At 43.8% G+C, this 13689-nt stretch overlaps 1 protein-coding gene across 1 annotated transcript in view; it reads right to left on the bottom strand.

The window, feature by feature from the left end:
* The window catches only part of LOC110508457 (ephrin type-A receptor 4), a 47431-nt gene extending 34093 nt beyond the window's left edge, over positions 1-13338 (bottom strand). The window contains exons 1-4 of the mRNA XM_036966621.1: positions 12969-13338; positions 11774-11841; positions 10668-10976; positions 10158-10512 (exon numbers count right to left, since the gene is read on the bottom strand). Coding sequence (XP_036822516.1) covers positions 10158-10512; positions 10668-10976; positions 11774-11841; positions 12969-13095 — 859 coding nt within the window. The 5' untranslated portion in view covers positions 13096-13338. The remainder of the gene's footprint in view (positions 1-10157; positions 10513-10667; positions 10977-11773; positions 11842-12968) is intronic.
* Between the last annotated feature and the right edge of the window lie 351 nt (positions 13339-13689).

Here is a 13689-nt window from a genome sequence, read left to right as displayed (position 1 = left end):
ACAGTAGGAGTGTGTGTGTGTGTGTGTGTGTGTGTGTGTGTGTGTGAGGAAGGGGGGTGGCAGTTGACAGAGGAGGAAGGACAGTAGGACACACACACACAAACACACGCACTGTAAACAGTCAGATCCTTGGCTCTTGTCTCCAGTCTCCTGATGAGAGCAGCTGAAGCTGCTAGCCAAACCCAGCAGGTAAGGGGTAGACAACTCACTTATCCCTAAACTCTCTCTCTCTCTCTCTGTGTGCAAGAGAGATCCCTCTCCACTCCTGTAGTTTCTCCTTCCCCTTTGCTCTTCATTTGACAGAAAATGCTGAGTTGGGTAGAGTGAGTAAATGAGTGTTGGCTACTTCATTTTTACTACAAACTCCATAAACTGTGTGAGTGAGTGAGTGAGTGAGTGAGTGAGTGAGTGAGTGAGTGAGTGAGTAGCACATCTTTGACTATGTACAGACTCAGTGAGCATAGCCTTGCTATTGAGAAAGGATGCCGAAGGCAGACCTGGCTCTCAAGAGAAGACAGGCTATGTGCACACTGCCCACAAAATGAGGTGGAAACTGAGCTGCGCTTCCTAACCTCCTGCCAAACGTATGACCATATTAGAGACATATATTTCCCTCAGATTACACAGACCCAAAGAATTCGAAAAACTAATCCAATTTTGATAAACTCCCATATCTATTGGGTGAAATACCACAGTATGCCATCACAGCAGCAAGATTTGCTGTCACTTGCTTTGGCAATGTAAACATATGTTTCCCAGAGAGAGCGAGAGAGAGCGAGAGAGAGAGCGAGAGAGAGAGAGAGAGAGAGAGAGAGACAGAGAGAGAGAGAGACAGAGAGAGACAGAGAGAGACAGAGAGAGACAGAGAGACAGAGAGAGAATTGTTGCCGGGGGCTTCTGACATGCTAATATTCTCACTGTCAGTTCCAACCGCCCCCAGCCTGAGCACACACACTAAACACTGTGAATGTGAAACTTAATCCACCTAGACTAGTGTGTAACTAGCAGGTCTGGGTGACTGATGGAGGAAAGAGAAGCGACAAACTCTGTAAATATCCTCCAAGACAACGAGTGTCAACACCTTTCCAATGACAAATGCATTCCACATACAAACACACAGGGCTGTGCTTGCATATCTGTGCGTGCGGTGGTGAGGTAGGAGCTAATCCTGGTTTACCCTGAGGGAAAGGCAGGCTGACAGTCAGACAGACAGACATCTCACTCACTCAGGGGAGCCATATATAACATCTAACCAGGCTCTCATACAGATGTTCTGTTGTGTGTCACTGCAGAGGTGACACATCTGCATTGAGGATCATAGTTCTTCTGGTTAGGAACTCTGATTTTGTTCACAAGCCACAAGAGGAAGTGCCGGAACACAAGAGGGATTACGTAATCAGACTAGATTGCAACATTTAAGTAGCTATATTCTGCTACAATGTTGAAGAGCCCCTTGATCACAGAGGAGTGAATGGGACAGGCCTTGGGATCACTAATCTACAGTGGTAAACTCATCTCGTTTTCCCCAGGTCCACCAGGCACCCATAACTCCCTCTGATGTCCATCCCTCCATCTCATTTATCACTCCATCCATCCATCACTCCGTCCCTCCCTCTATCCATCACCTAGACAGCCGACACACTGGAGCGGTCAGGGCCACTTCCGACTCACAGAGAGAGAGAGCGAGGACGACAGGAGAGGGTTAGAGAGAAACTCACACACACACACAGGCAGGCACACACACACACAGTATGTAATGAGATAGATTTGCATTTTATCTGGATTTGCATTTGCGCAAAAAAAATGAATATGTAAATGACTTAGATGATAGCAATAAAAGGGCACCTTTACTGTGAATGTTTCCCTTTCACTCTCTCCTCTTGTTCTCCCACTCCCTACACCTATCTCATCTCTCTATCGGTCTCCCTCGTCTCTCTCACTCTCTCGCTCGCTCTCTTCTCTTCTCTTCTCTTTCAGTAGACAGGTGATGATCACGTATTCAGTATTCTCCCACAGAGAGAAGCAGACAGGATATGAATATTCAGACTGTCAATACCTTTTGTTTTACAGACACAGAAGGAGAAGCAACACACAGCACTGTGATCACACACACATTTCCAAAATAATATCCATATTCAACGGGTGTTGAGTGTTCGTAAATATGTCAGTTATTCTGCACTCTGGCACAGTCAGACGAGAGTGCTCTGAAATCGGAGAAGATAGCCAGAGCGAATTTACCAGCTACGTCTATCAACAGTTGTCGCAGTGACATTCTATTGAAATGGTTACTTGCATAGTGGAGTATAACCTCTTGAAGCTAGGGGGCACTATTTTTATTTTTGGAAAAATAACTTTCCCAAAGTAAACTGCCTATTTCTCAGGACCAGATGCTAGAATATGCATATAATTGACAGCTTAGGATAGAAAACACTCTAAAGTTTCCAAAACTGTAAAAATATTGTCTGTGAGTATAACAGAACTGATATTGCAGGTGAAATCCTGAGAAAAATCCAATCAGGAAGTGACTCTTATTTTGAAACCCCTGTCTTTCTATGCATCTCTATTGCCCATTGAAAGGGATATCAACCAGATTCCTTTTTCTGTGGCTTCCCCAAGGTGTCAACAGGCCTTTACTTTGAAGAATGAGCATAAACGTCCACATTGCGTAAGTGGTCAGTTGTTGGCTCTCAGTGTGATTTTTGCGCTAAACAGAGAGGTAGCCATTTTTCCTCCCGGTCTTACTGAAAAACCAACTGTCCCGGTTGATATATTATCGAATAGATATTTGAAAAACACCTTGAGGATTGATTATAAAAAATATTTGCCATGTTTCTGTCGATATTATGGATATAATTTGACATTTTTGTCTGCGTTGTCGTGACCGCTATTTCCGGTGGATTCCTAGGCATAACACATCAAACTAACGGAGGTATTTGGATATCAAAAATATCTTTATGGAACAAAAGGAACATTTAATGTCTAACTGGGAGTCTCGTGAGTGAAAACATCTGAAGCTCAAAGGTAAACGATTAATTTGATTGCTTTTCTGATTTTGTGACCAAGTTACCTGCCGCTAGGTGTACATAATGTTTTGTTAGTATATCGATAAACTTACACACGCTTATTGTTTTCGCTGTAAAGCATAATTTCAAAATCTGAGACGACGGGGTGATTAACAAAAGGCTAAGCTGTGTTTCGCTATATTTCACTTGTTATTTCATGAATATGAATATTTTCTATTAAGATTATTTGACCGTTGCGCTATGCTATTTAGCATAGTTGATGACAATTATCCCGGATCCGGGGGGGGGGGGGGGGGGGGGGGGGGGTTCCAAGAGGTTAAGCCATGTAGTTAGCTAGCTAGGTAAACAATGAACCATAATCCCAACTCATGACGTTACTACCCTGCATGAATCTGCAGGTAGCTAACCAACCAGGTTCAATGTTGGCTAGCTAACACTAGGCTATAACTAGCAAAGCAAATGGCTCTGAGATATGTATAATAAGATCATACATGTAACATCAGCTAGCAAGCCAGCCAGCTAACGTTAGCTAGCTAGCTAACAGTACACTTGAACTTGAAATGAAAATGAATTTGTCAAAATTAGAAACGTGTAATATCTGAAAATGTGGCTAGCTAGAATATCTTACCCATATACATCATGGATGGGCGCTTCTCCCTATCAAGGATGCCATGGCTGCCCTTAGTACAGTGCCTTGCGAAAGTATTCGGCCCCCTTGAACTTTGCGACCTTTTGCCACATTTCAGGCTTCAAACATAAAGATATAAAACTGTATTTTTTTGTGAAGAATCAACAACAAGTGGGACACAATCATGAAGTGGAACGACATTTATTGGATATTTCAAACTTTTTTAACAAATCAAAAACTGAAATATTGGCCGTGCAAAATTATTCAGCCCCTTTACTTTCAGTGCAGCAAACTCTCTCCAGAAGTTCAGTGAGGATCTCTGAATGATCCAATGTTGACCTAAATGACTAATGATGATAAATACAATCCACCTGTGTGTAATCAAGTCTCCGTATAAATGCACCTGCACTGTGATAGTCTCAGAGGTCCGTTAAAAGCGCAGAGAGCATCATGAAGAACAAGGAACACACCAGGCAGGTCCGAGATACTGTTGTGAAGAAGTTTAAAGCCGGATTTGGATACAAAAAGATTTCCCAAACTTTAAACATCCCAAGGAGCACTGTGCAAGCGATAATATTGAAATGGAAGGAGTATCAGACCACTGCAAATCTACCAAGACCTGGCCGTCCCTCTAAACTTTCAGCTCATACAAGGAGAAGACTGATGCAGCCAAGAGGCCCATGATCACTCTGGATGAACTGCAGAGATCTACAGCTGAGGTGGGAGACTCTGTCCATAGGACAACAATCAGTCGTATATTGCACAAATCTGGCCTTTATGGAAGAGTGGCAAGAAGAAAGCCATTTCTTAAAGATATCCATAAAAAGTGTTGTTTAAAGTTTGCCACAAGCCACCTGGGAGACACACCAAACATGTGGAAGAAGGTGCTCTGGTCAGATGAAACCAAAATTGAACTTTTTGGCAACAATGCAAAACGTTATGTTTGGCGTAAAAGCAACACAGCTCATCACACTGAACACACCATCCCCACTGTCAAACATGGTGGTGGCAGCATCATGGTTTGGGCCTGCTTTTCTTCAGCAGGGACAGGGAAGATGGTTAAAATTGATGGGAAGATGGATGGAGCCAAATACAGGACCATTCTGGAAGAAAACCTGATGGAGTCTGCAAAAGACCTGAGACTGGGACGGAGATTTGCCTTCCAACAAGACAATGATCCAAAACATAAAGCAAAATCTACAATGGAATGGTTCAAAAATAAACATATCCAGGTGTTAGAATGGCCAAGTCAAAGTCCAGACCTGAATCCAATCGAGAATCTGAGAAAAGAACTGAAAACTGCTGTTCACAAATGCTCTCCATCCAACCTCACTGAGCTCGAGCTGTTTTGCAAGGAGGAATGGGAAAAAATGTCAGTCTCTCGATGTGCAAAACTGATAGAGACATACCCCAAGCGACTTACAGCTGTAATCGCAGCAAAAGGTGGCGCTACAAAGTATTAACTTAAGGGGGCTGAATAATTTTGCACGCCCAATTTTTCAGTTTTTGATTTGTTAAAAAAGTTTGAAATATCCAATAAATGTCCTTCCACTTCATGATTGTGTCCCACTTGTTGTTGATTCTTCACAAAAAAAAAACAGTTTTATATCTTTATGTTTGAAGCCTGAAATGTGGCAAAAGGTCGCAAAGTTCAAGGGGGCCGAATACTTTCGCAAGGCACTGTATGAAGATGTAATCCGGAGATAAGTGTTTTCTCCATCTCCTTAGCTATCGTACTCTAATTCTACTGATTTCAAAACTCGGTCCTCCAGAAAGTGGAGAGCAACACTTACGCAGTTCTACTACGCGATACATAAAATAAAAAAAAGCTGCATTAGACAGGATTACCTACACATACTGACCAGCTCCAATAGACAGCAGCGTGCTATATGGCAGACCAATCCGAACTCATCTCTCGGCATGTCCAGCCCACTCATTATCTCAGCCAATCATGGCTAGCGGGAAGGTTGCTCTTTTTCTGTTGCTAAACCAACTAGGCTCGTAATTTAAATGTTTTAATCTTATTTACAGACGGCATACAAGTCTGTTATTAAGGAACATGAAAGTTCACATGTTACAAAAGCTATTTATAGCAAAAAAACACATTTAGATTAAAAACAAAAAGTTTACATTCAAATGGCTCTCCTGTGAAGTAGTGACCCGTGACATACGCCTAGTTTCCTGAAACGAGACACATTTATGTCTTGCACAGAATAGAATAGGTTAACTTTTGTACTATGAAAGATAGTAAATTGACATAGGCTAGTTATTTTGCCATTTGTTAGGCCTACTCATCTTATTGGCTGATGAAAAGTAAATGTGGACAGTTCTTCCAATGTCTTCAATATGTACCTCGGAAATGGATAAGGACACGCACATTTGTGTCCCCGGTGTGTCTGTCTTCACTTGAAGCCTGTGAGAAAAACCTGATCACTTGAGGGAGAGCCATGTGGTTTGGAACATGCAGCACTCCAGGCCAAGGGCACAATGGCCACTGGCTGCAAAAGGCATGGATATTTTTAGGTGCATTATGGCCAAACAAAGGGGATGCCGCAGGGAAATTCAAGCCGTTATCAAGTGCTTGTCTAATTGTGAACGAGAGACTGATGAAGTGTGTACAGCCTGCGCAAAAAAAACAAAGCAGAGCTAATGCCTTTGAAGCCACTTTTTTCAAATCATCAATAGACTCGCATCATGCAGCTTTACAATGTATTAAACATCAAAAAATATCGCCCAACGTTTGTAGAACAACTAAAGTTACATTTCTTTGTTAACCGCTCAACACAGTATAGCCGCATATGTGCACTCCTTCAAATCGTTTGGAGGAAATATCCTTTCTATTTAATTCAGCTTAGTTCAAGTGTATTCTTCATACTATAATATAAAATACTGCCACAGAATTCTAAGCAAATCTCGTCTGCTAAATGAACTAGTGTAGCCCACAGCCATTTGGCATAGCCAGATCAGGGCCTAACATAAGGACAACTCAACTTCTGTTCTTCTGAAATGGACTACATTTTCATCATATCATGTTTCTTAACACCTGTCTAAAAAATAGATTTCATTTATTGTGAAGGTGTAGGCGATATTACATCAGTTATTTGCTTGACAATCACCGGTTGACAAAATGTTGTGACAGGATACACATGAGTATCCTTGATGAAAGGTGGCCATTGAGGAGGGGAGGACACTTCTGTTCACCTACTAACGAATCGACATCTCCATAACCACTCAACCACTCATCGGTGTCCGTGTCAAGAGAGAGGACGGAGGAGAGAGGGTGGAACAGACTTTTGCTCAAATGAGAAAATTATGTCACCTGAGCGTGCGAAACAGCGCCCCACTGTCTTACTATCTGTAGCCCATGTATCTGATGCCGTCTGGCCCCCCCAAAAAAGAGTATGACATGTCATGCACATGGGCTACACAGACTGAGGCAGATGGGTGCTGTTTCGCTCGGGTGCTTTGTCTGGTATTGTTGCGTCTATGTCGACGTGCGTCTCAGTCAAATAAATGATCAATATTTAAATATTTTATTTGGATGGGCAAGGAGGTACAGTAAGGCGGGCCAGGCCCCATAAGGCCCACCCATAACGCTGGCCCTGTCTCTCTCTCTGGCCATCTCTCTCTACACACACACACACACACACACACACACACACACACACACACACACACACACACACACACACACACACACATAACCAAATCCTCTGTTGGTTGAGTTACTGAAGGTGCACCAGAGTGAATTGCAGTTATAAAGTCTCTCTGACGTCGATCACACTTGGACAACCGCCACCATGCATCTTATAAAATCTCATTTCAGGTCTCTCTCTATCCCTCCCTTACTCGCTTTATTTCACCTCTCCCTCCACACAGTGTCTTCGGAAAGTATCCAGACCCCTTGACTTGTTCCACATGTGTTTTTCTCAGCAACACAGTACTCCATAATGACAAAGCAAAGAAAAAAACAGAAATACCTTATTTATGTAAGTATTCAGACCCTTTGCTATGAGACTCGAAATTGAGCTCAAGTGCATCCCTTCCAAGACTCAGACCATGAGAAACAAGAAGCTCTGGTCCAATGAAACCAAGATTGAGCTCTTTGGCCTGAACGGCAAGCGTCACATCTGGCACCATCCCTACGGTGAAGCATGGTGGTGGCAGCACCATGCTGTGGGGATGTTTTTCAGCGGCAGGGACTGGGAGACTAGTCAGGATCGAGGGAAAGATGAACGGAGCAAAGTACAGAGAGATCCTTGATGAAAACCTGTTCCAGAGCGCTCAGGGCCTCAGACTGGGGCGAATGTTCACCTTCCAACAGGACAACGACCCTAAGCACACAGCCAAGACAACGCAGGAGTGGCTTCGGGACAAGTTTCTGAATGACCTTGAGCGGCCCAGCCAGAGTCCGGACTTGAACCCGATCGAATATCTCTGGAGACACCTGAAAATAGCTGTGCAGCAACGCTCCCCATCCAACCTGACAGAGCTTGAGAGGATCTGCAGTGAGGAATGGGAAAAACTCCCCAAATACAGGTGTGCCAAGCTTGTAGCTTCATACCCCAAAAGACTTGAGGCTGTAATCACTGCCAAAGGTGCTTCAACAAAGTACTGAGTAAAGGGTCTGAATACTTATGCAAATGTGATATTTTATTTATAAAAAAAAAAAAAATTGTTGCAAGAATTTGTAAAAAACAGTTTTTGCTTTGTCATGATAGAGTATTGTGTGTAGATGTATGAGGTGGAAAAACGATTAAATACATTTTAGAACAAGGCTGTAATGTAACAAAATGTGGAAAAAGTCAAGGGGTCTTAATACTTTCCCGAAGGCACTGTATATCGCACACAAACACATATACACACTGCAGAAATTAGAAACACACTCACACACAGATAACGCCCACATAGGACACCCAGTAATAGCAGCAGATGAGCAACCACAGCTGAACAAAGTCCCTCTAAAAAGGCGCCGTCAAAACTCTAACAAAACTCTTAACAAAATGCAGAGATCCTTTTTCATTCCGGAGTCTGGCTGTCCCATTCACATTTAAACCACCTCTGTTGTCTCTCCTCCCCTTCTCTGTCCCCTCCCTTGCTTCCTCTCCTCCCAGCCCGAATCACAGCTGTCAGAGTTTTGACGTCTTTATCAACCTCGGTCATGACCCTGCCCTTCACAACTTAACAGAGTGTATTTGCGTGTGTGTCTGTCAAAGTTTTTGACGGCTTCATCAAGCCTGGTCATGACCCTGCTCTTAAAGGTGTGTGTGTGTATGTGCGTGTGTGGGGGTAAGGGGGGGTAAGGGACATTGGGGGATATAGTTGAGGGGAGCGGGGGGGGGGTAACCTCTCTTATGTTTGTGTTCTTGCCCCTGTGTGAGCCCACTGCACCACCTCTAACACCCCGACATAGTAACAATTTGGGGGGGGTGGGGGGGGGCTGGGCTATCATTGATGCCTTATGCCTTAAATGGCCTCCTTATACAACCCCCTCTCTATTCACAAACTAATTCCTCCTTCCTTTCCTCCCCCTCTCTCTCTCCAATCCTCCACCCCTACTCCACCTCTATCCACCGGTATCTCTCTGCACTGCTCTATTTCTCTCTCTGTCTCTTTATAGCACTCTGTAGCGCTAAACAGTCTTCTACTCATTCCCTGCCTCGCTTTGTCGTTTCTCTCTCCCTATTGGTACTCTCCATTGTTTGCAGTCCGCTAATTGATATGACGGAGAGACTTAATCTAGGGTCCAATCGGTCGTCAAGCCTGACAGTGTATTGGCAAATCACTAGAGCACTCCAGTCCTGAGTGGGCTGTTTCAACTTAGAGTGGGGAAAAGGAAATACTTAAAAAGAGCTAGTCCTTCACTTCAGTTCAAAGGTGATCAGAGTCAAGGGTCTAGTTAAATCTTGTTAAAGAAAACAGCCTTTAGACGTCATTAACTCTGCTATGGATAAAGAGAGGGAGGTCTGGATGGAGAGAGAGGGAGGTCTGGATGGAGAGAGAGGGAGGTCTGGATGGAGAGAGAGGGAGGGAGAGAAGTTGGTGTCTGTCACGTACAGAAACGTTTGATAGCTGTCCCTTTTCTCTACTATCACAGACACACCTTCTGCTCCGGTCCGCAGGCCTTTAAAAGTTGAAGCTGTTTGTTATATAATTAGCCTGCTGGGATGGCCATAATAAATAGGATTGAGAGAATAGACCCACAGCTGTATATCATACCCTACTGAAGCACTGACGCTCAACTGGTGTGTGTGTGTGTGTGTGTGTGTGTGTGTGTGTGTGTTGAACAGAGACTCTCTATTCAGAGAGAGTAATGGCGTGCTATAAAACTGTCTTCAGAACGTCTGTTCCCTCCAGTCTCGCCTTTTTCCCTCACTCTCTCTTCCAGAGGTCCAAGAGCTGATGACTTAACTTTAGCTCAGTCGCCTAAGTGCATACGCCCGGGGGTTCGATACAATTTAGAAGAAAATGTGGTCATTAAATTAAAAGTAAATCAAATGCCTTACCCTGACAGGCTCCGCTTTTCTCCTCGTATCCCAAGTTACAGACACACCCTCCAATGGGGACCAGCCATTCCCCGTCTGCGCCACAATACATCTTGGGCTCCTCCCTCTCTTCTGATTGGTTCACGCACGACCCCCTGACCTCCACTAACGAGGAAGTGTCAGCTCCGGTGTTGGTATCTGGGAAGGTTGCTAAGTTGCGGACAGTGAGGGGGCAGGTTTTGTAGAAGACACGTACGGAAACCAGAGCAATGCAGGCGCCAACATCCTGGAACGCCAGGTAGAAACCCTTCCGGGTTGTGACCTTTACGTCCCGCACCTCAGTGTTCAGCTTCATGATGCGGTCCCCAATGTCCACCTGATCATTGTAATAATAACATAATTACTGATAATAAATAGCCATAAGGACACAATCTTCCTTCATTGTAATTTTCACATTGAACAAACATAATCAACACACCATCAGATCTTAAAATTGAACAAAGAGATTAAAAACAAACCAAGGCTCCTAACCTGAGTGAAGCTCTCGTCGGCTGCCACGGTGTCGATCTTGAGAAAGTTGCTCTCTCTGATGTAGTGCTCTCTGTCGTTGTTAGACTCATAGTAGTAGAGGTTGAAGGTCTCCTTACAGGTGCCGGTGACTCCAGGCAGGCTGTTACAGTCCCGGAGGGTGAACTTGATCTCGACGTAGATGCGCTGCGCTCCAGACCGAGGGATCCAGTCGGTTCTAAGCCAGTTGCTCTGGCTGGGTTCCATCACGTTACACACCTGGTATGTTCTGATAGGGACGTTCTTCTCATCCATGATGCTTACCTCCTCCCACTGGGAACACACACATTCTGATCATTAGACCAAAGTCCTTTCTAGTCATTAATCAGCTTCAGTGACGACAAAACCTTCCATGCGTTTATCTTGGATAGTTTATCAAGGACGTTTTATGGAGTTGCATGGTGACCTTGCCTAACTATGGCATCTTATTACCATGGAATAATAATGTGGCCTCCCACTCCCTGCTGGTGAGAGCTTTAGACGTACCGAGCCAGAGACTGTGTGTGTGTGTAGAGGTGTTCTATAGGACCTGTCATAGAGTATGACTCCAAGGAATAACCCTCCTTTGGAGTCTTTGTTGAAGGACAGAAATCACAGCTGTCACAGTCGTAAAGCTGGACACGGGCCCCGACTGTGATGTGGAGAGGGGTTTGTGTGTGTGCGTGTGTGTGTGTGTGTGTGTGTGCGTACGTGCGTGCGCGCGTAAGCAATGGGTGGGTGGGGGTACGCTGGCAATCAAAGGGCTCAGTGTGTGGGGACCAGGACCTTGTCAATCAAGCAGTTCAGTAAAAGAAAGTGAGCGCAGGGAGACTGGAGAGGAGTCAAGTTCACCAATAACTCTTAAACTAACAAAGAGGCTGGCGAGAGTGAAAGTGAGCGCGAGAGAGGGTGTGCCTGCAATGAAGACAGAGGGAGATGGAGACTGCAGTAGAATGCCGTCTAGCTTGGATTATAGGGTATTTAAAAAAACAAAAAAAATACTCACCCATAGTCTACCTGTGTACAACTATGCATTATAAAACACATATTCTCACTGAAATAGGTTATTTTGTCTCGGCCGGACCACGTACCCCTCCTTCTGTTGGACTTGCCGCCCATTTCAGCTCGCCAGGAACTGTCCTTGTGTCCAGTAACGTCTCTGAAACACACAGTTACAAACAGGTACGGAAGGTGATTTCCACTTTCCATTGGCAGTACACTCCTAGGCTCAAGAAGAACCCGTACATACTGCATTCATACAGATGCAGATATGGAAAGAAAATGATAAGATTGATAAAATATGACAAACAGACAGACTATCTCAAATATACTGGAACGAATGTATAGATTTTGGGCTAAACTTTACACATATAGCTCGCCCATGACACTGTGTTGGGATTAACTAGTGCCCCTGTACATTGTTTTATTTAACCTGTATTTAACTAGGCAGGTCAGTTATTTAAGAACAAATTGTTTTTTTTTACAATGACAGCCTACACCGGCAAAACACAGACGACGCTGGGCCAATTGCGCGCCGCCCTATGGGACTCCCAGTCAATGCCGGTTGTGATACATCCTGGATTCAAACCTGGGTGTCTGTAGTGACACCTGAAGCAATGAGATGCAGTGCCTTAGACCACTGCGCCACTCGGGAGCTCCAACATTGACTCTGTACCGGTTTGCCCTATATATAGCCTTGCTATTGTTATTTTACTGCTACTCTTTAATTATTTGTTACTATAATTTCTTATTTTTTACTTAAACCTGCATTGTTAGTTAAGGGCTTGTAAGTAAGATTTTCACTGTAAGGTCTGTATTCGGCGCATGTGACAAATACAATTTGATTTGATTTGGGATAAAAACCCGTAGCGCAAAGGCCGTAGGTCACTGCTGAAACCGAAAATGTTTTGACGTTTTACTTGTTAGAAATGTGACATTTGTCAGAATCTGGAGGTTTCATTTGTTCCCCTGTTCAAACTGCTTTCGGCTGAGCAGGCTACTGACTGCATAACATTGAAATTCAGCTAAAATGATAAAGAAAGATAGTTTGGGAGGCAACCACATACATTTTTTGGATTGCAGTGATTGCGATTATCATTCATCATTCTAAGCTTGTGAAACAAATTGTTGGATAAAAGTCAAATGAAAGAGGAACAACTGTATGTACATACTTGAACTCCAAATCAGTGTTTTGCAATTGAGACACGTTAAGTAGCCTAACCAAATATTTCGGAGAATCGTACCCTCCCTTATGCCTAAACAATTGCAAAACACTGATTTCCTTACCTTCGTTAGGCGGATACACTCGAGCGGTGGAAATAAGTGTAAACATCCATATGAACGCACAAGTTGTTTTGCAAAAACTCGCAGCCATTTGTGCTGTATGGAAGTGTCTCCGTTTAGCTCCGCGCATCCCTGTCGGAAAACTGTGTGTGTGTGTGTGTGTGTGGGAATGATATACTTGGAACGCTGTGGGCAAAAGGAGGTCCTCTCTCGCTCCCTCTGACGCAGTTGAAGGTATCTTCTCTTCTCTGGTCAGTGGTATCTCGCTGGCATAGGGTGTACGTGTTTGTCAACGTGTGAGTTGTTATATGTCATATGTGTAGATTATGTTGTAATGTCTGCGTGTTTTTACTGTTTTACCTGTGCTCCTAGCAATTAAGTCACTGACAGTCGTGTGACAACATCACACTAAGCCCGCGTCATTGATTCGTCATGATGAGACAATTTAACGTGATCGTTTCGATAAATCAACAGACAAGCTTTTAACGAAACATGTGTAGTATGTGACAAATAGGACTAATTTAAGATAGAAAACTGTTTATAGATTGAAACAAAAGTGATAGATAAAATAGTGTGCTGTTGGCTGTTTATTGTCGCTTTGGAACTGGGAACACATCAAATATGAAGGTCACTTCCCACTGGGCAAAAACTGGTTGAACCAACATTGTTTCCACGTTATTTCAAGCCAAACAAATATATGTGATGACATTTAGTCAACGTGAGA

This window comes from Oncorhynchus mykiss, chromosome 28 (assembly GCF_013265735.2).
Source record: "Oncorhynchus mykiss isolate Arlee chromosome 28, USDA_OmykA_1.1, whole genome shotgun sequence".
Classification (NCBI taxonomy): Eukaryota; Metazoa; Chordata; class Actinopteri; order Salmoniformes; family Salmonidae; genus Oncorhynchus; species Oncorhynchus mykiss.
Note: the sequence above shows the minus strand (reverse complement) of the source record. Positions and strands in the feature narration are given on the sequence as shown.